Consider the following 25,863-nt stretch of genomic DNA (forward strand, 5'->3'; position numbering starts at 1 on the left):
ATCTCACTGGTCGACACGTATTCATGCTTGCCACAGGCACTGTTCTCAAGAGGGCAGTCCCACTTTGGAAGGGTCTCACTGGTCGACACGTATTCATGCTCATCACGGGCACTATTCTCAAGAGGGCAGTTCCACTTTGGAAGGGTCTCACTGGTCGACACGCATTCATGCTTGTCACAGGCACTATTCTCAGGAGGGCAGTTCCACTTTGGAAGGTCTCACTGGTCGACACGTATTCATGCTTGTCACAGGCACTATTCTCAGGAGGGCAGTTCCACTTTGGAAGGTCTCACTGGTCGACACGTATTCATGCTTGTCACAGGCACTATTCTCAGGAGGGCAGTTCCACTTTGGAAGGTCTCACTGGTCGACACGTATTCATGCTCGTCACGGGCACTGTTCTCAAGAAGGCAGTTCCACTTTGGAAGGGTCTCACTGGTCGACACGTATTCATGCTCGTCACGGGCACTGTTCTCTAGAAGGCAGTTCCACTTTGGAAGGGTCTCACTGGTCGACACGTATTCATGCTCGTCACGGGCACTGTTCTCAAGAGGGCAGTCCCACTTTGGAAGGCTCTCACAGGTCGGCACGTATTCATGCTTGTCACAGGCACTGTTCTCAAGAGGGCAGTCCCACTTTGGAAGGCTCTCACAGGTCGGCACGTATTCATGCTTGTCACAGGCACTGTTCTCAAGAGGGCAGTCCCACTTTGGAAGGGTCTCACTGGTCGACACGTATTCATGCTCGTCACGGGCACTGTTCTCAAGAGGGCAGTCCCACTTTGGAAGGGTGTCACTGGTCGACACGTATTCATGCTCGTCACGGGCACTGTTCTCAAGAGGGCAGTCCCACTTTGGAAGGGTCTCACTGGTCGACACGTATTCATGCTCATCACGGGCACTGTTCTCAAGAGGGCAGTCCCACTTTGGAAGGCTCTCACAGGTCGACACGTATTCATGCTCGTCGGGGCAGTGTTCTCAAGAGGGCAGTCCCACTTTGGAAGGCTCTCACAGGTCGGCACGTATTCATGCTTGTCACAGGCACTGTTCTCAAGAGGGCAGTCCCACTTTGGAAGGCTCTCACAGGTCGACACGTATTCATGCTTGTCACAGGCACTATTCTCCAGAGGGTAGTTCCACTTTGGAAGGGTCTCACTGGTCGACACATTCATGCTCGTTGCGGACACTGTTCTCAAGAGGGCAATCCCACTTTGGAAGGCTCTCACGGGTCGACACGTATCCATGCTCGTCACTGGCACTGTTCTCAAGAAGGCATTCACTTTTTAAGGGTCTTGCAGGTCGGCGCGCATTCATGCTAGTCACTGGCACTGTTCTCAAGAGGGCAGTCCCACTTTGGAAGGGTCTCGCAGGTCGACACGTATCTCTTTATTTAGAAGGGTCTCAAAGGTCGACATGTATCCATGCTCTGTTCTCAAGAGGGTGGTCCCACTTTATTTGGAAGGGTCTCGTAGGTCGGCACGTATCCGTGCTTGTCGTGGGCACTGTTCCCAAGAGGGCGGTCCCACTTTATTAGGAAGTGTCTCGCAGGACTTCGTGTATCCGTGCTTGTCGCAGGTACTGTTCTCAAGAGGGCGGTCCCACTTTATTTAGAAGGGTCTCTTAGGTCGGCACACATCCGTGCTCGTTGCAGGCACTGTTCTCAAGATGGTGTTCCCACTTTATTTGGAAGGGTCTTGCAGGTCGGCGCGTGTCCGTGCTCGTTGGGGGCACTGTTCTCAAGAGGGCGGTCCCACTTTATTTGGAAGGGTCTCTTAGGTCGACGCGTATCGGTGCTTGTCGCGGGCACTGTACTCAAGAAGATGGTCCCATTTTGGTAGGGTCTTGCAGGTCGACGTGTATCCGTGCTAGTCGCGGGCACTGTTCTCAAGAGGGCAGTCCCACTTTGGAAGGGTCTCACTCGTAGACACATACATGCTCGTTGCAGGCACTGTTCTCAAGAGGATGGTCCCACTTTGGAAGGGTCTCACTGGTCGACACGTATTCATGCTCGTCACGGGCACTGTTCTCAAGAGGATGGTCCCACTTTGGAAGGGTCTCACTGGTCGACGCGTATTCATGCTCGTCACGGGCACTGTTCTCAAGAGGCAGTCCCACTTTGAAAGGATCTCACTGGTCGACACTTATTCATGCTCGTCACGGGCACTGTTCTCAAGAGGATGGTCCCACTTTGGAAGGGTCTCACTGGTCGACACGTATTCATGCTCGGCACGGGCACTGTTCTCAAGAGGGCAGTCCCACTTTGGAAGGGTCTCACTGGTCGACACATTCATGCTCGTTGCGGACACTGTTCTCAAGAGGGCAGTCCCACTTTGAAAGGCTCTCACTGGTCGACCCATATTCATGTTCGTCACGGGCACTGCTCTCAAGAAGGCAGTCCCACTTTGGAAGGGTCTCACTGGTCGACAACATATTCATGCTCGTCACGGGCACTGTTCTCAAGAGGGCAGTCCCACTTTGAAAGGATCTCACTGGTCGACCCATATTCATGTTCGTCACGGGCACTGTTCTCAAGAGGGCAGTCCCACTTTGGAAGGGTCTCACTGGTCGACACATTCATGCTCGTTGCGGACACTGTTCTCAAGAGGGCAGTCCCACTTTGGAAGGGTCTCACTGGTCGACGCGTATTCATGCTCGTCACGGGCACTGTTCTCAAGAGGCAGTCCCACTTTGGAAGGGTCTCACTGGTCGACCCATATTCATGCTCGTTGCGGACACTGTTCTCAAGAGGGCAGTCCCACTTTGGAAGGTCTCACTGGTCGACACGTATTCTTCCTTGTCACAGGCACTATTCTCAGGAGGGCAGTTCCACTTTGGAAGGTCTCACTGGTCGACGCGTATTCATGCTCATCACGGGCACTATTCTCAAGAGGCAGTCCCACTTTGAAAGGATCTCACTGGTCGACGCGTATTCATGCTCGTCACGGGCACTGTTCTCAAGAGGCAGTCCCACTTTGAAAGGATCTCACTGGTCGACACGTATTCATGCTCGTCACGGGCACTGTTCTCAAGAGGATGGTCCCACTTTGGAAGGGTCTCACTGGTCGACACGTATTCATGCTCGTCACGGGCACTGTTCTCAAGAGGGCAGTCCCACTTTGGAAGGGTCTCACTGGTCGACACGTATTCATGCTTGTCACAGGCACTGTTCTCAAGAAGGCAGTCCCACTTTGAAAGGATCTCACTGGTCGACACGTATTCATGCTCGTCACGGGCACTGTTCTCAAGAGGATGGTCCCACTTTGGAAGGGTCTCACTGGTCGACACGTATTCATGCTCGTCACGGGCACTGTTCTCAAGAGGGCAGTCCCACTTTGGAAGGGTCTCACTGGTCGACACGTATTCATGCTCGTCACGGGCACTGTTCTCAAGAGGATGGTCCCACTTTGGAAGGGTCTCACTGGTCGACACGTATTCATGCTCGGCACGGGCACTGTTCTCAAGAGGGCAGTCCCACTTTGGAAGGGTGTCACTGGTCGACCCATATTCATGTTCGTCACGGGCACTGCTCTCAAGAAGGCAGTCCCACTTTGGAAGGGTGTCACTGGTCGACCCATATTCATGTTCGTCACGGGCACTGCTCTCAAGAAGGCAGTCCCACTTTGGAAGGGTCTCACTGGTCGACCCATATTCATGCTCGTCACGGGCACTACTCTCAAGAGGGCAGTCCCACTTTGGAAGGGTCTCACTGGTCGACACGTATTCATGCTTGTCACAGGCACTGTTCTCAAGAGGGCAGTCCCACTTTGAAAGGATCTCACTGGTCGACCCATATTCATGTTAGTCACGGGCACTGCTCTCAAGAGGGCAGTCCCACTTTGGAAGGGTCTCACTGGTCGACCCATATTCATGTTCGTCACGGGCACTGCTCTCAAGAGGGCAGTCCCACTTTGGAAGGGTCTCACTGGTCGACCCATATTCATGTTCGTCACGGGCACTGCTCTCAAGAGGGCAGTCCCACTTTGGAAGGGTCTCACTGGTCGACCCATATTCATGTTCGTCACGGGCACTGCTCTCAAGAGGGCAGTCCCACTTTGGAAGGGTCTCACTGGTCGACCCATATTCATGTTCGTCACGGGCACTGCTCTCAAGAGGGCAGTCCCACTTTGGAAGGGTCTCACTGGTCGACCCATATTCATGTTCGTCACGGGCACTGCTCTCAAGAGGGCAGTCCCACTTTGGAAGGGTCTCACTGGTCGACCCATATTCATGTTCGTCACGGGCACTGCTCTCAAGAGGGCAGTCCCACTTTGGAAGGGTCTCACTGGTCGACCCATATTCATGCTCGTCACGGGCACTGTTCTCAAGAAGGCAGTCCCACTTTGGAAGGGTCTCACTGGTCGACACATTCATGCTCGTTGCGGACACTGCTCTCAAGAGGGCAGTCCCACTTTGGAAGGGTCTCACTGGTCGACCCATATTCATGCTCGTCACGGGCACTACTCTCAAGAGGGCAGTCCCACTTTGGAAGGGTCTCACTGGTCGACACGTATTCATGCTTGTCACAGGCACTGTTCTCAAGAGGGCAGTCCCACTTTGAAAGGATCTCACTGGTCGACCCATATTCATGTTCGTCACGGGCACTGCTCTCAAGAGGGCAGTCCCACTTTGGAAGGGTCTCACTGGTCGACCCATATTCATGTTCGTCACGGGCACTGCTCTCAAGAGGGCAGTCCCACTTTGGAAGGGTCTCACTGGTCGACCCATATTCATGTTCGTCACGGGCACTGCTCTCAAGAGGGCAGTCCCACTTTGGAAGGGTCTCACTGGTCGACCCATATTCATGTTCGTCACGGGCACTGCTCTCAAGAGGGCAGTCCCACTTTGGAAGGGTCTCACTGGTCGACCCATATTCATGCTCGTCACGGGCACTGTTCTCAAGAAGGCAGTCCCACTTTGGAAGGGTCTCACTGGTCGACCCATATTCATGCTCGTCACGGGCACTGTTCTCAAGAAGGCAGTCCCACTTTGGAAGGGTCTCACTGGTCGACACGTATTCATGCTCGGCACGGGCACTGCTCTCAAGAAGGCAGTCCCACTTTGGAAGGGTGTCACTGGTCGACCCATATTCATGTTCGTCACGGGCACTGCTCTCAAGAGGGCAGTCCCACTTTGGAAGGGTCTCACTGGTCGACCCATATTCATGTTCGTCACGGGCACTGCTCTCAAGAGGGCAGTCCCACTTTGGAAGGGTCTCACTGGTCGACCCATATTCATGTTCGTCACGGGCACTGCTCTCAAGAGGCCAGTCCCACTTTGGAAGGGTCTCACTGGTCGACCCATATTCATGCTCGTCACGGGCACTGTTCTCAAGAAGGCAGTCCCACTTTGGAAGGGTCTCACTGGTCGACACATTCATGCTCGTCACGGGCACTGTTCTCAAGAAGGCAGTCCCACTTTGGAAGGGTCTCACTGGTCGACACATTCATGCTCGTCGGGGCAGTGTTCTCAAGAAGGCAGTCCCACTTTGGAAGAGTCTCGCAGGTTGACGCGCATCTGTGCTCGTCACGGGCACAGTCTTCTGAAGAGCAGATTTCAACTCTGAATGTTTGTAGGGAAACAAGTCTGTGTCAGCTGATGATGCATCTGCAGAAGAGAAGCTATCATTTTAAAGAAGTGTGAAAATGGCGGTCGAGTTGCAGAATTGACTTACAATTGTTTCAGAAAAAGAATGAAAGAAGCCGATAGAAATGAAGGTGGTAATGAGATGTGTAGGCAGGTGATGGCCTGCGGAGTTTATGCTTGGGTTACGCAGTGAAAGATGAGTTGACCATGAGCTTAGCATGGTAGATGTGACAGTGCTGATGTTTCCCTCCAGTGACAATGAGGAAGTAAGTAATGGGAGTAGTTTTTGAGGGCTTCGCTGGCAGAAGTGTAAGTTCAAGAAGGATCAGGGATCTGTGTCTGTTGTGGAGCCTCGATTCTGGTGTGGAGGCGCTAGTCGTGATTGCGTAGCTGCGGCAGCGTGATACAGTGCTGAAGGCCAGGGCGCATCCTTTACACCGTATAGAAGAGCTGGTGCGACGGATATGTTTGGGGGTGGAAGGGGAAATTGTGTAAAGGAGAAGCTTGGAGGCAGCTTAGCTTTAATGGAATTGTTTTGCAGGGAAAGCCCCAAGAGTATCGGGACCAGTTATGGTGGCCAGAGTGTCTGGGTGGCCATGAGTACACAGGCTGGTGGGGAAAAGTATTCAACCATCTGAGAGAAGTGGTGAGGATGGGCGCTGAGGAGTGACTGAAACAGTCTCCGAATATTGTACACAGTGGTAAGGAAAGGAGGCGAGGTCAAGATCCAATCTGCATTGTGACAGTCAGAGCAGTTGGGAAAACTGGCAGATGGTGGTAGGCTGAGCGAAGGACAAGAAGTGCAGAGCCAGGTAATGGGAAGTACTCTTTGTTGGTACTGGCATCGAAGTGTCTAGTTGCTTGTATTTCGATGCCTGATTAGATGTAAGTGTGAGAAAGAGCAGTGTACGTCTACATGGCATGGGGGTTGGTCTGCAGTGGTTTTGTAAAACTGCTTTGTTGATGTGCAGTGGGATTTTGTTTCATAGGCTTTACTTGCAATTAATGCAAATTTCTTGTTGCATTTCATTTTAATTCTATTGCATTCTATTGGTGGGGGATATATTTATTTAAAACCGTAACCCTCTGTTCCTGTTGCTGAAATAAACTTTCGGATTGTCCTCTTTCAGAAACCAGGCTCAAAGACGTGGAGAGTTCCAGTGAAAGCTCGACTGTTAACCCTTTGTCGTCTATGGAGATCGATCGGCCATACTGCGTCACTCCGCCAGGCCCTACCAGTGTAGGATCTCTGTTCCGCGCTCAGTCTGGGGTACGAACTGCTTTTATTTACTTATGGTCTGTCAAAGCGAATCAAATTCTCCTCATTCTACTCATTGACCTCCAAATCAGAAATGTTTGTCATAGAGATCATGGACTTAAAAATATGAACTGGGCTCAGGCTTTAATCCAAAACGTGGACAGCAACTGCAGGCAATTCTATAATAATTCCCTTTCTATACCACCCTAGCTTACACGGCCCCACGTCTCAATGCCACCGGTCTCACTCACGCACATGCACTCAGTCACGCTCATGCACACAATATCACTCACGCAGTCACTCAGGAAAATCTCTTTGAGGAAACCGAAGTCTGTCCATTTGCTCTCACAAAGGCATCCCTTAGGTTTTGTCTCCAAAATGATGTTCTTATGTTCTTTCCAACTTCTGATTTCGGTTTGTCAACAATACACTATAGTTAGAGATTACTTTATACAAAGGTCATTGATTTTACCCAATTTAACTTTATGTATCATAAGCGTAACCTAATGTAACTTATTTATTGTGGGAATGTACCTGCAAACGTGGATACATTGCGTAAAGCCCTCTGGGGACTCCTAGACTGTGATGCTAAGATGCCTGAACCCTGAGCCTAGAGTCGCTGTCCATGGTTGTCTGGCTCCACATGGGGACACTGTACAGTCGACACTCAGATGGCAAGAGATGCAGTCTCTGCACAGCACTGTGCGGTGAACTCTGATGTGATAGGAGCTGCTCATGCTTTGTCCTCTGTACAGAACACTGAGCCCACAGCAGATGCTTGAACTTTGTCCTCTGCACAGCACTCTGTGGCGAACACTGAGAGCACAGCAGCAGCACATGCTTTGTCCTCCTCACAGTACTCTGTGGTGAGCTGGGAGACCACAGCAGCAGCACATGCTTTGTCCTCCACACAGCACTCTGTGGTGAGCTGGGAGACCACAGTAGCGGCACATGCTTTGTCCTCCGCACAGCACTCTGTGGTGAACACTCAGACCCCAGAAGCTGCTCATGCTTTGTCCTCAGCACAGCACTCTGTGGTGAACGCTGAGACCACAGTAACTGCTCGGGCTTTGTCCTCTGCGCAGCACTCTGTGGTGAACACTCAGACCCCAGAAGCTGCTCATGGTTTGTCCTCCGCACAGCACTCTGTGGTGAACACTCAGACCCCAGAAGCTGCTCATGGTTTGTCCTCAGCACAGCACTCTGTGGTGAACGCTGAGACCACAGCAACTGCTCGGGCTTTGTCCTCTGCGCAGCACTCTGTGGTGAACACTCAGACCCCAGAAGCTGCTCATGCTTTGTCCTCTGCACAGCACTCTGTGGTGAACGCTGAGACCACAGCAGCTGCTCGTGCTTTGTCCTTTGCGCAGCACTTTGTGGTGAACACTCAGACCCCAGAAGCTGCTAATGCTTTGTCCTCTGCACAGCGCTCTGTGGTGAACGCTGAGATCAGAGCAGCTGCTCATGCTTTGTCCTCTGCGCCGCACTCTGTGGTGAACGCTGAGACCACAGCAGCTGCTCGTGCTTTGTCCTCAGAACAGCACTCTGTGGTGAATGCTGAGACCACAGCAGCTGCTCATGCTTTGTTCTCTGCACAGCACTCTGTGGTGAACGCTGAGACCACAGCAGCTGCTCGTGCTTTGTCCTCTGCGCAGCACTCTGTGGTGACCACTCAGACCACAGCAGCTGAGCATACTTTGTCCTCCGCACAGCACTCTGTGGTGAACGCTGAGACCACAGCAGCTGAACATGCTTTGTTCTCTGCACAGCACTCTTTGGTGAACGCTGAGACCACAGCAGCTGCTCGTGCTTTGTCCTCTGCACAGCACTCTGTGGTGAACGCTGAGACAACAGTAGCTGCTCATGCTTTGTCCTCAGCACAGCACTCTGTGGTGAACGCTGAGGCCATAGCAGCTGCTCGTGCTTTGTCCTCTGCGCCGCACTCTGTGGTGAACGCGGAGGCCACAGCAGTTGAACATGCTGTTCGAGGCATGTAGCCTGCTGAATTCATATCTTAGCTTAGGTCGGCGCCGAGTGTTGGGTCCGGATGTTTGCACCTTGTTGTCTTGGAAGAGTCTTCGAAGTATCACGAGATAGGCGACTCCTCCCCTGGACTACAGTGCGCATGGCATCTTCTCCATCTTCAGATTGTTTTTTTCCGCTATTCGGTTCGGATGCACTTCGACAGCTCAAACTTCGGGACCGAAGTTTTCCAACTTTCTAACGCTAAAACCTTCTACATTCGATGGTATTGTTTCCGCTCGGTATGCCTCGACTAGACAAAACTTCCATTTATCTCCGGTCGTCGACGCGGGCCGTTGGGCCTTTTCGACGCCACGTGGACCTCCTGCTCATGGAAAGAACCCCGTTTAAAAAATGCCCAGAGTGTGGAGCCAAATTTCCACACAGTGACAAACATAGAGTATGCAGCAGGTGCCGATCTCCGGAGCGCAACGAAGAACACTGTCCAGCTTGCTCTGTTCCGGTACAAAAAGACTATCCGGAACCGAAGAGCTGCTTGACTAGAAATGCAGCGGCAGGCACCAGAACCAAAAAACATTTTCGATGACGAACATGAACTCCCAGAGGCAGAGGGCTCTGAAGACCTCTAAATAGTCACCATAGAGGACCAGTCGGACTCCGATGACCAGATCACACCGGGGCAAACCGTGAATACCAAAGCCCCTACCCCGCCTCCACTTCCACACAAGGCTCCGGTCAAAGCATCGCCTAAAAGCCTTAGCCGCGACCGAAACACTGCTTCAGAAGCCCCGCCTTTCGGCTCGGCTCCGAAGACCACACCCAAACCTTGTGGTATCCCGGGACCTAGCAAAGCCAGTCAACCCAAAAAGGTCGTCGACCCCAGTAAGGTCGTCGATCCGAACACTGCCGTCGAGCCGAAGAAGGCCGTCGAACCAAAAAAGGCCTTCAAGCCAAAGAAAGCAGTCGAGCCGAAAAGGTCCGTCGAGCCCAAGAAGGTCGTCGAGACTAAGAAAGCCGCCGAACCGAAAAAGATCGCAGGACCGTAAAAGGCCGTCAAACCGAAGAAGGCCGTCAAACCGAAGAAGGCCATCGAACTGAAGAAGGTCGCCGAGCCTAAAAAAGCCATCGAGCCGAAAAAAGCCGCCGAGCCAAAGAAAGCCGTCAAGCCGAAAAAGGTTGTTGAGCCGAAAAAGGCCGTTGAACCGAAAAAAGGCGTCGAGCCAAAAAAGCCCATCGAGCAAAAGAAGACTTCACATCATAAAGACGTCCAGCCTAAAGAGACACTCGACCCGAAAAAATACGTCCTGCCGAAAAAGGCAAAATCTTCGGTGCCACGGACAGAGGAGGAAGAACTCTTTCACCCAGATTCACAACAAAGAGTATATATAGACCCTGAGACAGGACATATAGTCTACAATAAAAACAAAAGGAGACTGGACATTGAAGCCCCTTCTCCTGTTCCTCCTAAGAAAAAGGACTTTGGCACATCCCCTTCACGACCTTACACACCTCCTCCTTTCACTCCCAACATGCCTTATGTCCCATATTCTCCTTCACTTGTAGATTATGATCAGGAAAAAGACATGGGGGAAGATCCTCAGGATGACTTTATACCACCTAACGATCCGGGGAACCCAGATGACATATAGAGTGACCATAATGATCCTGATAACACAGATTATACACCACCCATACCCGATCCCACTACATACCCCACAAAGCCGTCTCCTACTGACGACACTGTCGCTTTTAACCAACTAGTGGACAGAGCAGCTCAGTATCATGGTGTACACATGCACACTGACCCTATAGAGGAGGATTTCCGATTTAACACCTTCCCAACATCAGAGAAGAGTGTACGTGCACTCCCTGTGCTAAAAGGGGTACTAAAGCATGCACCAGACATTTTTAAAGACCCAGCCAGGGCGCGTGTCCTCAATCAGGATTGAAAAAATATATAAACCGGCCCCTACAGACCCTCTTATATCAGGTCTCAGCTTCCACTAGACTTCCTAGTTGTGTCTAACGCTAGGAAAAGAGCAAACTCACAAACAACGGGTGATGCTCCCCCTCCTGACAAGGAGTCAAAAATTTTAGAAGCACCAGGGAAAAGAGTGGCCTCTAAGGCAGCAAATACCTGGAGGATTGCCAATACACAAGCTCTCCTAGCACGCTATGACAGAGCACATTATGACGAACTGGAGGGATTATTACAACACCTACCAGAACCCTATAAGGCAGGGGTACTCAAAGTACAGCCCGCGGGCCAGTGGCGGCCCGGCAAGCCTTCAGTGGCGGCCCGCGGAGCTTGAGACATCGCACCTGTGTTTTTTTTTTTTATCTTCAGCAAACACCTCGGGGAGCAGCAGTGCGTGTCAGAGACACTGCTCTGTGGGGGCCGGGGCGATTCCAGCCACAGTCAAGAGTGGAGCTGCTGGGGCGCTAAGAGGTGAACAGAGCCTCATTAACAAACAAATGGTCGTTTAAAGACCTGTTAAGTACTGGGGTGCCTTGGAGGCTGAGTCAGCCAGGCTGACTGCACAGGGGGGAGGGGGGAGGACAGCAGGAACTGAGAGCGTGGTGAGGTGGGAGGGAAGAGCAGGGAGTGAGAGCCCGGGTGAGGGAGGTGGAGGGCAGCAGCGAGTGAGAGCCTGGGTGAGGGAGGTGGAGGGCAGCAGGGAGTGAGAGCCCGGGTGAGGGAGGTGGAGGACAGAAGGGAGTGAGAGCCCGGGTGAGGGAGGTGGAGGGCAGCAGCGAGTGAGAGCCTGGGTGAGGGAGGTGGAGGGCAGCAGGGAGTGAGAGCCCGGGTGAGGGAGGTGGAGGACAGAAGGGAGTGAGAGCCCGGGTGAGGGAGGTGGAGGGCAGCAGGGAGTGAGAGCCCGGATGAGGGAGGTGGAGGGCAGAGCAGGGAGTGAGAGCCCGGGTGAGGGAGGTGGAGGACAGAAGGGAGTGAGAGCCCGGGTGAGGGAGGTGGAGGGCAGCAGGGAGTGAGAGCCAGGTGAGGTGGGACGGCAGAGCAGGGAGTGAGAGCCCGGGTGAGGGAGGTGGAGGACAGAAGGGAGTGAGAGCCCGGGTGAGGGAGGTGGAGGGCAGCAGGGAGTGAGAGCCAGGTGAGGTGGGACGGCAGAGCAGGGAGTGAGAGCCCGGGTGAGGGAGGTGGAGGACAGAAGGGAGTGAGAGCCCGGGTGAGGGAGGTGGAGGGCAGCAGGGAGTGAGAGCCAGGTGAGGTGGGACGGCAGAGCAGGGAGTGAGAGCCCGGGTGAGGGAGGTGGGAGGGCAGAGCGGGGAGTGAGAGCCCTGTGAGGTGGGACGGCAGTGCAGGGAGTGAGAGCCCTGTGAGGTGGGAGGGCAGTGCAGGGAGTGAGAGCCCTGTGAGGTGGGACGGCAGTGCAGGGAGTGAGAGCCCTGTGAGGTGGGACGGCAGTGCAGGGAGTGAGAGCCGGGTGAGGGAGGTGGAGGACAGAAGGGAGTGAGAGCCCGGGTGAGGGAGGTGGAGGGCAGCAGGGAGTGAGAGCCAGGTGAGGTGGGACGGCAGAGCAGGGAGTGAGAGCCCGGGTGAGGGAGGTGGAGGACAGAAGGGAGTGAGAGCCCGGGTGAGGGAGGTGGAGGGCAGCAGGGAGTGAGAGCCAGGTGAGGTGGGACTGCAGAGCAGGGAGTGAGAGCCCGGGTGAGGGAGGTGGGGCGGCAGAGCAGGGAGTGAGAGCCCTGTGAGGTGGGACGGCAGTGCAGGGAGTGAGAGCCCTGTGAGGTGGGAGGGCAGAGCAGGGAGTGAGAGCCCTGTGAGGTGGGAGGGCAGTGCAGGGAGTGAGAGCCGGGTGAGGGAGGTGGAGGGCAGCAGCGAGTGAGAGCCTGGGTGAGGGAGGTGGAGGGCAGCAGGGAGTGAGAGCCCTGTGAGGTGGGACGGCAGTGCAGGGAGTGAGAGCCCCGTGAGGTGGGAGGGCAGTGCAGGGAGTGAGAGCCGGGTGAGGGAGGTGGAGGGCAGCAGCGAGTGAGAGCCTGGGTGAGGGAGGTGGAGGGCAGCAGGGAGTGAGAGCCCTGTGAGGTGGGACGGCAGTGCAGGGAGTGAGAGCCCCGTGAGGTGGGAGGGCAGTGCAGGGAGTGAGAGCCGGGTGAGGGAGGTGGAGGGCAGCAGCGAGTGAGAGCCTGGGTGAGGGAGGTGGAGGGCAGCAGGGAGTGAGAGCCCTGTGAGGTGGGACGGCAGTGCAGGGAGTGAGAGCCCTGTGAGGTGGGAGGGCAGTGCAGGGAGTGAGAGCCCTGTGAGGTGGGAGGGCAGAGCAGGGAGTGAGAGCCCTGTGAGGTGGGACGGCAGTGCAGGGAGTGAGAGCCCTGTGAGGTGGGAGGGCAGAGCAGGGAGTGAGAGCCCTGTGAGGTGGGACGGCAGTGCAGGGAGTGAGAGCGTGGTGAGGTGGGAGGGCAGTGCAGGGAGTGAGAGCCGGGTGAGGGAGGTGGAGGGCAGCAGCGAGTGAGAGCCTGGGTGAGGGAGGTGGAGGGCAGCAGGGAGTGAGAGCCCTGTGAGGTGGGACGGCAGTGCAGGGAGTGAGAGCCCTGTGAGGTGGGAGGGCAGTGCAGGGAGTGAGAGCCCTGTGAGGTGGGAGGGCAGAGCAGGGAGTGAGAGCCCTGTGAGGTGGGACGGCAGTGCAGGGAGTGAGAGCCCTGTGAGGTGGGAGGGCAGAGCAGGGAGTGAGAGCCCTGTGAGGTGGGACGGCAGTGCAGGGAGTGAGAGCGTGGTGAGGTGGGAGGGCAGTGCAGGGAGTGAGAGCCTGGGTGAGGTGGGACGGCAGAGCAGAGAGTGAGAGCCTGGGTGAGGGAGGTGGAGGACAGAAGGGAGTGAGAGCCCGGGTGAGGGAGGTGGAGGGCAGCAGGGAGTGAGAGCCCTGTGAGGTGGGACGGCAGTGCAGGGAGTGAGAGCCCTGTGAGGTGGGAGGGCAGTGCAGGGAGTGAGAGCCCTGTGAGGTGGGAGGGCAGAGCAGGGAGTGAGAGCCCTGTGAGGTGGGACGGCAGTGCAGGGAGTGAGAGCCCTGTGAGGTGGGACGGCAGTGCAGGGAGTGAGAGCGTGGTGAGGTGGGAGGGCAGTGCAGGGAGTGAGAGCCTGGGTGAGGTGGGACGGCAGAGCAGGGAGTGAGAGCCGGGTGAGGGAGGTGGAGGGCAGCAGGGAGTGAGAGCCCTGTGAGGTGGGACGGCAGTGCAGGGAGTGAGAGCCCTGTGAGGTGGGACGGCAGTGCAGGGAGTGAGAGCCCTGTGAGGTGGGAGGGCAGTGCAGGGAGTGAGAGCCCTGTGAGGTGGGAGGGCAGAGCAGGGAGTGAGAGCCCTGTGAGGTGGGACGGCAGTGCAGGGAGTGAGAGCCTGGGTGAGGGAGGTGGAGGACAGAAGGGAGTGAGAGCCGGGTAAGGTGAGACAGATAGAGACAGGGACAGACAGCGATAGAGACAGCGATAGAGACAGCGATAGAGACAGCGATAGAGACAGACAGAGAGAGAGACAGACAGAGAGAGACAGGCAGAGAGAGACAGACGGAGGGAGACAGACAGACAGAGGGAGACAGACAGACAGAGGGAGACAGACAGACAGAGGGAGACAGACAGACGGAGGGAGACAGACAGACAGAGGGAGACAGACAGACAGAGGGAGACAGACAGACAGAGGGAGGGATGGAGACAGACAGGGAGACAGACAGACAGAGGGAGACAGACAGACAGAGGGAGATAGACAGACAGAGGGAGACAGACAGACAGACAGAGGGAGGGATGGAGACAGACAGAGGGAGACAGACAGAGGGAGGGAGCTAGAGGGAGACAGACAGATGGAGACAGAGGGAGACAGACAGAGGGAGATGGACAGTGGGACACAAATAGAGGGAGACAGATGGAGGGAGACGGAGAGAGGGAAGGAAAGAGAGGGAGGGAGACAGAAAGAGAGGTAAGAGAGAGAGACTGAGGGAAACCGAGAGAGAGGGAAGGAAGGAGCGAGAGAGAGCTGGAAGGAGGGAGACAGAGGGAGGGAGAGATAGGGAGAGCTAGAGAGAGATAGAGAGAGAGAGAAAGAGATGTGGGTGTATGCTGGTCTGTTGGCTCAGTGGATGAATGCGTCAGCTGCAGGGGCCTGTGTTCAACTTCATGGTCACAGTTTTTTCTTTCTAGCCCCTTCCCCCTCCCCCACTGACCCCGCCTCCACCAGTGCGGCCCTCAGCCACAAACCACACTGTAAATTTGGCCCCGAGAGAAAGTTTGTGAGTACCCATGCTATAAGGCAAAAGCAAACTAACTAATACAAGAAGGAAAATTCATCACTAACGCATCCATAAAATGTGCCCTTGATGTAGCTGATACAGCCGCTAGGTCTGTCAACACTAGTGTACTGCTACGCCGGCATGCCTGGCTTCGCATTTCAGGTTTTAAAAATGAATTGCAATCTACCATACTCAATCAACTCATTAACCAAGATTTCTTATTTGGCCCTGCTGTGGATACCATCTTCGAAACGATGAAAAAAGATACTGACACTGCTAAGTCCATGGGTGCACTTCAATTTCAACAGTCCAGAAGCTCTTTTCGTTGCTCATCCTTTCGAGGCTCAGGCAGAGGCAATACATCACAAACATCTTCATCATTCAAAAGCACTACACAAGGCACCTTTAATAGAGGCTCCAATAGAGGAGGTTATAGAGGAAACAATAACAAGGGCAGAGGACGTGGTAATAACACCCGAGCCTCCACCGCCACCAAACAGTGACTTTCTCACACTCCCTTCAGACCACTTAACACCAGTCGGAGGAAGATTAAGACAATTCCTACCAGTCTGGAATGCCATTACTACAGACAGGTGGGTGAGACAAATTATCCAGTATGGTTACTGCCTGGAACTCACTTCTACTCCACCCAACATACCACCCAAGCACCGTCCAATGTCCAAACAACACATCACGCTGTTACAACAGGAGGTGAAATCCATGCTAGAAAAAGGTGCCATAGAGCCAGTCCCATTACAACATCAAGGGACAGGGGTATACTCTCTGTACTTCCCCATCCCCAAGAAAGACGGCTCCCTCAGACCAATATTGGACCTCAGACCTCTAAACCAATATATTCACTCAGATCATTTTCATATGATCACCCTACAGCAGGTACTCCCACTACTCCAGCAAAACGATTTCCTCGCAACATTAGACCTCAAGGATGCATACTTTCACATACCCATACATCCAGCTCACAGGAAATACCTTTGGTTCATAATAGAAGGTCAGCACTATCAATTCAAAGTCCTCCCCTTCGGGGTAACCACAGCACCTAGGGTATTTACAAAATGCCTAGCAGTAGTGGCAGCACACCTCAGAAGGCAACACATCCATGTGTTCCCCTACCTCGACGATTGGCTCATAAAAGCCAACTCGTACGTACAGTGTGCCAGCCATACCTCTCAGACAATCCAGCTACTGCACAATCTAGGATTTTCAATAAATTACCCCAAATCACATCTGCAACCCTCCCACATACAGCAATATCTGGGAGCAACAATAGACACCTCAGTGGCGAAGGCATATCCAAACCCTGCCAGGATAGCCAGCATACAATCTCTCATTCAAAAATTTCAGCCACAACACTCCCTGCCAGCTCGAGCGTTCATGCAGCTCATAGGTATGATGGCCTCCTGCATATTCATCGTCCCTCATACTCTGCTTCAAATGCTTCCCTTACACAAATGCCTAGCACGCCAGTGGAACCAAGCTCAAGGACAACTAAAAGACCTAGTGTTGGTAGACAGTCGCACTTACCGCTCTCTGCATTGGTGGAACCCTCAAAACCTTTCCAAGGGGCGTCTGTTCCAAGAGCCGGTTCCACAGGTAGTAATAACAGCGGACGCATCACTGACAGGTTGGGGAGCCCATCTCCTTCAATATACAGTCCAAGGTCTCTGGACAGCCAAACAAAAGACTCTACATATAAACCACTTAGGGTTACTAGCAGTATTCCTAGCAATGAGAGCTTTTCAGAAATACTTGCGCAACAAGACTGTCTTAATCCGGACGGATAAAATGACAGCCATGTACTGCATCCAAAGACAGGGGGGCACACACTCTGCAACTATCTCGCCTAGCACAGAGCATATGGAAGTGGGTAATTCCTCGGAACATTTATCTCCTGGCAGAACACCTCCCAGGGATAGACAACCAGATCGCAGACCTACTAAGCGACAAAAGTCATCAAATACACGAATGGGAGATTCATCCTCAAGTTCTCCAACAATTCTTCCAAAAGTGGGGACATCCAGACATGGATCTGTTTGCCACAAACGAAAACTCAAAATGCCCGTCCTTCGTCGCCAGGTTCCCACACCCGTTGTCATAAGGCAATGCGATATGGATGAACTGGTCAGGCAGATTTGCGTACGCTTTTCCACCAACCCCAATGATTCCATTAGTGGCACGCAAGCTAAGGCAACAGTCACTCACAATGATCCTGGTTGCTCCTACATGGGCAAGACAGCCATGGTACACAGCGCTCCTAGAACTCTCAGTAGTTCCTCACCAAAGACTGTGCCTCTCGCCACAACTGCTAACGCAGAACCATGGAGAAATCAGGCACCCAGATTCCAATCAGATGAACCTAGCGATCTGGCTCCTGAAGTCTTAGAGATCGGATATCTTAACTTGCCTCCAGATTGTATGAACATTATCAAAGAAGCAGGGCGTCCCACTACCAGAGCATGTTACGCAGCTAAATGGAAAAGATTTGTTATTTATTGTAATAATAACCAAATCAATCCATTGGATGCCTCCATCCAAAATGTAATCTGCTACATCTTCAAAGATGTAACCTAGCATACTCATCTATACGGCTACACCTCGCTGCTATAGCAGCATATCTTCAAAACAGACAACACGTGTCCCTATTCAGAATCCCACCTATCAAAGCTTTTATGGAGGGACTTAAAAGAATTATCCCTCCAAAGCATCCACCTTCTCCAGTCTGGAACTTAAACATAGTACTTGCCAGACTCGTGGGACCACCCTTCCAACCACTTCATTCATGTGAACTACAATTCTTAACATGGAAGGTGGCATTTTTAATTGCTATTACCTCCCTCAGGCGAGTGAGCGAGCAACAGGCACTAACCATTCCGGAACCTTTCATGCAAATACTCCATAATAAGGTAGTGCTTCGTACAAACCCAAAATTTATGCCAAAAGTTATATCCACTTTCCACATCAGTCAGTCCATAGAATTGCCAGTTTTCTTTCAAAATCCGCAGTCCGTGGCTGAAAGAGCTCTGCACACACTAGACATCAAAAGAGCTCTGTTATATTACGTTGACAGAACAAAATCATTCAGAAAGACAAAGCAACTATTCGTCGCATTTTCACCACAACATAAGAGTAATCCCATTTCCAAGACAGGAATAGCCAGATGGATAGTTAAATACATTCAAATGTGCTATCAAAAGGCAACGCACACTTTTACAGTTCCCCCAAAAGCCCACTCAACGTGTAAAATGGGGGCATCCATGGCTTTCCTAGGAAATATTCCCTTAGAAGACATATGTAGGGCAGCTACATGGTCTACCAGACACACTTTCACTAAACACTACTGTGTTGACGTGCAAGCTAAGCAACAAGCTGCTGTGCGCCAGGCTGTCCTTAAAACTCTTTTTCAAACCAATGCAGCTGATACAGGCGACCACCGCTAGAGGAGAAACTGCTAAACAGTCTATGCTAAGATATGAATTCAGCAGCCCACATGCCTCGAACGGCAAATGCTACTTACCAGTATGCATCTGTTCTTGGCATGTAGGGCTGCTGACATTCATATCGCCCACCCTCCTCCCCGGTGCCTGTCACAGCTGCATGGTTATCTTTTTTACATACATTTACATGGTCATCTCTTACTTTCCTATACTCCATCTTTGCCACAATGGTGAAAAACAATCTGAAAATGGAGAAGATGCCCATGCGCACTGTAGTCCAGGGGAGGAGTCACCTATCTCGTGATACATCGAAGACTCTTCCAAGACAACAAGGTGCAAACATCCGGACCCAAAACTAGGCGGCAAACTATGCTAAGATATGAATGTCAGCAGCCCTACATGCCAAGAACAGATGCATACTGGTAAGTAGCATTTGCCTTGTCCTCTACACAGCACTCTGTGGTAAATGCTGAGACCCCAGCAGCTGCTCGTGCTTTGTTTTCTGCACAGCACTCTGTGGTGAACGCTGAGACCTCAGCAGCTGCTCGTGCTTTGTACTCTGCGCTGCACTCTGTGGTGAACCAGCTGAACATGCTTTGTCCTCCGCACAGCACTCTGTGGTGAACGCTGAGACCTCAGCAGCTGCTCGTGCTTTGTACTCTGCGCTGCACTCTGTGGTGAACCAGCTGAAATTGCTTTGTCCTCCGCACAGCACTCTGTGGTGAACGCTGAGACCCCAGCAGCTGCTCGTGCTTTGTCCTCCGTACAGCACTCTGTGGTGATCACAGAGACTGTCCCTGAGCACTCTTAAATGCACAAAAGTGCGTAATTAAATGTATACTAGTACTCCAGAATAGTAAGGATGATAATAGTCTTTAATCAGTTTGATTTAGAGTCTATTAAAAAAGTTCACATTTCATCATATTACGTCATATGATAGTACATTTTGAATGTATATGTCAATCACAAATCCAAAGTTCATAACAAATTTATACTCCAAAAGTGAAATAATCCCTGATGCATTTTGTGCAAGGTTGCACTTCTTCAGGGGGAATCTGTGTAAAGAAGAAAAGTTGCTATAGAACGCGAATAAAACAGGAGCCAGAGTTAAGTAAAACAACAATCGTAATAGGGTGATGGAGTGTCCGTGAGGTTAATGCTTGTGGGGTGAACCGAAAAAAGAAAACGTAAACAGGTTCACCAAAATTAAAAACCATATGTGTGCAAAAAGTTAGAAATTTGGGTGTGAAGTATTCTAGGAAAAAAAGACCGAATGTATAGTAAATGACATGCAAGAAGAATTATGATGGTGACGCAAATCAAAAGGAAACATGAAAGTGACCAATTTAATATTAAGTCATGTGGTCCAAAACCACGGTGTATTTAAAACGGGTGCAGAGATGGGAGTGACGGGTAACCAATATCATGCTGGTATGAATGTAAGAAAAGTTTCATGCGTATATAAGGAACGTTAAAGAAAAAATGCGGTGAAAACGAATAAGGACCAGTGGCGAGGCCACTTACCGGCCATGGAGCAAGAGTTATACGAACAGTGTCCCGACGGTAAGGTCCGGTCCGTGTAAACGGCAACCCGGAAGACGCCGAGCATGCGTACATGCTCCTCTGAAATGGGTGATGGGTGTGAACATGAAAAAACGGACTAAAGTAAACCAGGTGACTGTGAAAGTAAAAGGTGGTGCGATCAGAAAAAGTTGTGTGGAAAATAAAAAGTAAAAAGACTCCCCGGACCAATGAAGTAAAGGCGTCTGGTTGAAAAAATAAATAACAGGTAAAAGTGTAGGAATAAAGGGATATAAATGATAGTAACATCGAGATCAAGTTTGGAAAAGAGAAGAGGAGAAAAGGGTAGATAATGCGAAATTGGAAAAAAAACAATAGGATCAAGGATGATGTAGGGTGGGGATAAAGACCAGAAAATGAAAGGTAATGTAAAAGGTAAACTTTTTAACAAGTAGTAACAAGCATTGGCTTAGCCAATAGGTCTCGCCTTTGGGACCTTATGTGTTTAGTTATCCAGCACAATATCCTTAGTGCAACATCACAATATCCTTGGTGCAACAACATCAACTGTTGCATGGCTAAACACTTATAAGGACCCAAAGGCGAGACCTATTGGCTTTGCCAATGCTAGTTTCTTCAAGTGATTACAGCTTAATTAAACATCAATAGAAGCTTAGTAGTCCAGAAGACTTTCAGGTTCTGAAAAGATGCTGATGTGGGTTTACTTTTACATACACCTGTTCATGCTTCGGTCATTTTTTTGTTCTTGTTCAGGGTGCCAGTACTATTTAAAGTCAAAGTTCGTTGTTCAATAAATCTGAATGGAAAATGGATTATTAGCATACCAAGTCAACTGCCATGAAGTACCAAAATATTGCAACTTTATTACTGCTTTTAATTTATCGATGGAAAGAAAGCGAGCAATATTTTCTTAAAATCAACTTTGGGTTGCAGCCCACTTACTCAAGCAAAATTTTACAATGCCATTCTAAACGGGATTTGTTTAGGATGGATGTGTGGAAGGAAATTCTACTGCGTTTGTGTTTGTGGCTAAACTTGGGATTGTTTGCATACCGGCACGTTAAAAATAATACATTTTACTTTTTTGCAGCAGTAGTCATATTTTTCGATAGATGTACCAAATACAGACTACAGATTTGAGACAGGATTACCAAATACAATGACAATCCATTGTGCAATTAGGTGTGAGCTTTCACCTCCTATTTTAAGTAGGAACACCCTATGCGTGCTTAAGTGAATAAGGTTATGATCTTGCACAAGGACGGTTGAACAAATTCACTGGCAAAGCTCCTTCTCAACTAGTAGTGGTCACCAACTGCAACTAGAACAGAATATGAGCTCCACAAAAGGAAAGTGCAATTGAATTCAAAGCTTTTAAATGTTCAGAGTGGATGTCTTCGATTCGCTGTGACTAAGATGCTCTCTCACTGGATTTATGTGGGGAAAAAACTACTACAAAAAACTAATTACCTCAACACCCAATACCAAGAATTCATTACCTCAAGATTTTATGCATTCTTTTTCTCACCACTTCCCCTTTTATTTTGAGCAGGAGTAATACCCCTACCGACCTTACTGAAGTCTCTTCCTGCTTGCTAAACCACATCTTGGTCACTGACATACCACTCCCCTTAGGAAAAAAAAGGCATTTGGGTTTTTTGGATAGTATTTCGAGCTAAATGGCTTCCTAGTTATGGAGTAAAGTGTAACTCTGTCCCCTTTGATCACCAGCACAAAGCCAGTAATTGATTTTAGCAATTAAACTCATGAACAAGCACCTCGAAGCTTCAACATCACAGGTAAAAACGGGATGGGCAAGAGAAGTTCAAATCGTTCTTAATATTCTGACAATCCAACATGCCCCTAGAGTACAGTTAAACCGCACACACTAGCCAAATGTATTGTTCACTTAGGCAACGCTCCCCATTCCCTACAGCAGTGCGCTATTAGACTTCTGGACACATGTCATTTTTGGATTTAACTTTCCAGCAACCATTTCAGTGATAAACCTTCGTCCAGAAAACTGACAGGGAGCTGCAATCTATTTGTGAAAACAAAAGTATAATTCCGTGGCGAAACTAATGGGTATAGGGGAAGTAACTGTGTGGGCTCAAACAATGAAGTTATGGCCCTACAAGTCACTTGTAATACCTAAACTATTTAACAAAGAAGTGCAAGCCCAACTTTTCTCAGATAATCTGTTGATTGCATTCCACCTACTTAACATCATTTGTAACTCGTAACTTAGCAACAAAACTCAATCCAATTGGACGCAGGTGACAAATCAAATGTATGGGCCTGAATCCTAACCGACTTCTAGGACAGCCTGGCTAGAACCAGAGGATGAATAAACTTCAAATGTCAGAGCAGGTGTTTTCCTTAGTGTAACTAACAACTCAATTTGGGTGGCCTTAAAAAGATAAATGTAAGGAAATAAGCGGAAAAAACTAATAACAAGCATTGGAAATGCAATAGGTCTCGCAATAGAATAGCTAGACTTTTTTCTTTTTGCAAATGGAAGAGTGGCGTTGCGTGGATGAGTGGCGTTGCGTGGATGAGTGGCGTTGCGTGGATGAGTGGCGTTGCGTGGATGAGTGGCGTTGCGTGGATGAGTGGCGTTGCGTGAGTGGCGTTGCGTGTGTGAGTGGCGTTGCGTGTGTGAGTGGCGTAGCGTGTGTGAGTGGCGTAGCGTGTGTGAGTGGCGTTGCGTGTGTGACTGGCGTTGCGTGTGTGACTGGCGTTGCGTGTGTGAGTGGCGTTGCGTGTGTGAGTGGCGTTGCGTGTGTGAGTGGCGTTGCGTGGATGAGTGGGGTTGGAATGCAATAAGTATAGCATTAGAAAAGTTGTAGTTATTGGTGAGGGTGACGGTGATTGAGGGTAAGGGGGTGAGGGTGATTGAGGGTAAGGGGGTGAGGGTGAGGGGTTTAGGGTGAGTGAGGGTGAGGTGTTGAGTGGGGGTGAGTGAGGGTGAGTGAGTGTGAGGGAGGGTGAGTGAGGGAGAGGTGTTGAGGGTGGGTGAGGGGTTGAGGGTGAGAGGGTGAGTGAGGGTAAGGGTGAGGAGTTGAGTGTGAGTGAGGGTGAGGGTGATTGAGTGTGAGGTGTTGAGGGAGGGTGAGGGTGAGTGAGGGTGAGGGTGAGGTGTTGAGGGTGAGTGAGGGTGAGGAGTTGAGGGTGAGGGTTAGTGAGTGTGAGGGGTTGAGTGTGAGTGTGAGTGAGGGTGAGTGAGGGTGAGGGGTTGAGGGTGAGTGAGGGTGAGGGTGAGGCTGAGAGGTTGAGGGTAAGTGAGGGTGAGTGATGGTGAGGCAGAGGGGGTGAGGGTAAGTGAGGGTGAGTGAGAGTGAGGGTGAGTGAGGGGTTGAGGGTGAACGGTTGAGGGTGAGTGAGGGTGAGGGTGAAGTGTTGAGGGTGAGTGAGGGTGAGGGGTTGAGAGTGAGTGAGGGTGAGGCGTTGAGGGTAAGTGAGGGTGAGTGAGAGTGAGGGTGAGTGAGGGGTTGAGGGTGAACGGTTGAGGGTGAGTGAGGGTGAGGGTGAAGTGTTGAGGGTGAGTGAGGGTGAGGGGTTGAGAGTGAGTGAGGGTGAGGCGTTGAGGGTGAGTGAGGGTGAGGGTGAGTGTGGGTGAGGGTGAGTGAGGGTGGATGAGGGTGAGTGAGGGTGAGTGAGGGTGAGGGGTTGAGGGTGAGTGAGGGTGAAGGGTTGAGAGTGATTGAGGATGAGGATTTGAGGGTGAGTGGGGGGTTGAGGCTGAGTGAGGGTGAGGGTGAGTGAGGGTGAGGGGTTGAGGGTGAGTGAGGGTGAGGGTGAGGTTGAGGGTAAGTGAGGGTGAGTGATGGTGAGGCAGAGGGGGTGAGGGTAAGTGAGGGTGAGTGAGAGTGAGGGTGAGTGAGGGGTTGAGGGTGAACGGTTGAGGGTGAGTGAGGGTGAAGTGTTGAGGGTGAGTGAGGGTGAGGGGTTGAGAGTGAGTGAGGGTGAGGCGTTGAGGGTAAGTGAGGGTGAGTGAGAGTGAGGGTGAGTGAGGGGTTGAGGGTGAACGGTTGAGGGTGAGTGAGGGTGAGGGTGAAGTGTTGAGGGTGAGTGAGGGTGAGGGGTTGAGAGTGAGTGAGGGTGAGGCGTTGAGGGTGAGTGTGGGTGAGGGTGAGTGAGGGTGAGTGAGGGTGAGTGAGGGTGAGTGAGGGTGAGTGAGGGTGGGTGAGGGTGAGTGAGGGTGGGTGAGGGTGAGTGAGGGTGAGTGAGGGTGAGTGAGGGTGAGGGGTTGAGGGTGAGTGAGGGTGAAGGGTTGAGAGTGATTGAGGATGAGGATTTGAGGGTGAGTGGGGGGTTGAGGCTGAGTGAGGGTGAGGGTGATTGAGGGTAAGGGTTTGAGGCTGAGTGAGGGTGAGGGTGAGTGGTTGAGTGTGAGTGAGGGTGAGGTGTTGAGGGTGAGTGAGGGTGAGTGAGGGTGAGTGAGGGTGAGTGAGAGTGGGTGAGGGCTTGAGGGTGAGTGAGGGTGAATGAGGGTGAATGAGGGTGAGTGAGGGTGAGTGAGGGTGAGTGAGGGTGAGTGAGGGTGAGTGAGGGTGAGGGTGATTGAGGGTGAGTGAGGGTGAGGGTGAGTGAGGGTAAGTGAGGGTGAGGGTGAGTGAGGGTGATTGAGGGTGAGTGAGGGTGAGTGATGGTGATGTGTTGAGGGTGATAGAGAGTTATAGAGGGTGAGGGGTTGATGTTTAAAAAAATTTTTGTTAATAAAATGTCTGACGGAAATCGCCACCTGAACGCTACCTACATTTACCAGGTTAGCGTTCTAGTTTTTTTTTTCTTTTCCCTACCGTTACGTTTTATTTTTGATGGACATTTTTTTTAGCCAATCGGAGCGCGACGTTTTTGACGTCGCGTTCCGATTAGCATACGTAATCGGTGGAATTCTCCAGAACATGGAGAATAGCCGGATGCGGAAGGCGTGTTCCTGTACGTGTGCTGTTGGTGCGTCGTAGGATAGGTAAGAGATTCCCTCGACGTGTTTTTTGAATATAATGTAAAGTAGTATTGATAGTATGCATAAAATAGTTAATAATTACGAGTGTATTTATATAAATAGTGACATATTTTGTTAGCGATTGTAATTATTTTAGTTATTTATGTAATTTATATGCAATTAAGTGTTTTATTTACTACATATAGTATATTTAAGTTAACGAATGAATAGGAGTGTATTTTTAATACTGTTGACATTGTATTTTTTGTTTGTAATATTTCGAAATGATTATTATGTCGTGTAATTAAAGTCTTGTTTTTATTAATCGATATGTAATGTATTCATTTTCTTAAAGTGTTATGTAATGTATTATTAGCAGTTGTTTGTAATTTGACGTACAAGAGCTGTTCATTGAGTTTCTAAGTACTCTTTTCGCCATGAATATTGTACACTTAAAATGTATTAATTGTATTACGATTTCTTTTGTGAAGCTAAGAGACATATGTAATGTTTATTGATTATTTTTTGCGCTGAATCCAAGTTGCGTAATATGTTTTTAATACTTGATGTAATTCCGTGTGATGAAGTGCTATTGTTATATGCCTACGGCTTTTTGTGTAACTCATGACAATTGTGTTTAATCCGTCCGATTTACGGGATGAATAGTGCTTGTTTATTACCCAAGTTAAAAATAGGCTGTTTTACTTTTGTGTTAGTACATCCTAGTCCTCGCATCCTGACTGATAATTCTTCGTTCTTTTGTTGGTGTTATTTTGTCCTAATAATTGTTGGTTTGGTGACCTGAAGCTTGATAAACATCATTGCGCGTATTTTTACTTTGGTTGTTATTTTCTAGGATGTCTTTCTGTTGC

At 50.7% G+C, this 25,863-nt stretch overlaps 1 protein-coding gene across 4 annotated transcripts in view; it reads left to right on the forward strand.

The window, feature by feature from the left end:
- The window catches only part of LOC144763994 (low density lipoprotein receptor adapter protein 1-A-like), a 266,279-nt gene that overhangs the window by 183,927 nt on the left and 56,489 nt on the right, over window positions 1-25,863 (forward strand). For all 4 annotated transcript variants that reach the window (XR_013596292.1, XR_013596291.1, XM_078650114.1 and 1 more), the window contains one exon: window positions 6,713-6,852. Coding sequence is in view for 2 of the 4 variants with exons in the window: in XM_078650114.1 (XP_078506240.1) it covers window positions 6,713-6,852 (140 nt within the window). In the remaining 2 variants the exon portion in view is untranslated. The remainder of the gene's footprint in view (window positions 1-6,712; window positions 6,853-25,863) is intronic.

The sequence above is a fragment of the Lissotriton helveticus genome, chromosome 6 (assembly GCF_964261635.1).
Source record: "Lissotriton helveticus chromosome 6, aLisHel1.1, whole genome shotgun sequence".
NCBI classification, from domain to species: domain Eukaryota; kingdom Metazoa; phylum Chordata; class Amphibia; order Caudata; family Salamandridae; genus Lissotriton; species Lissotriton helveticus.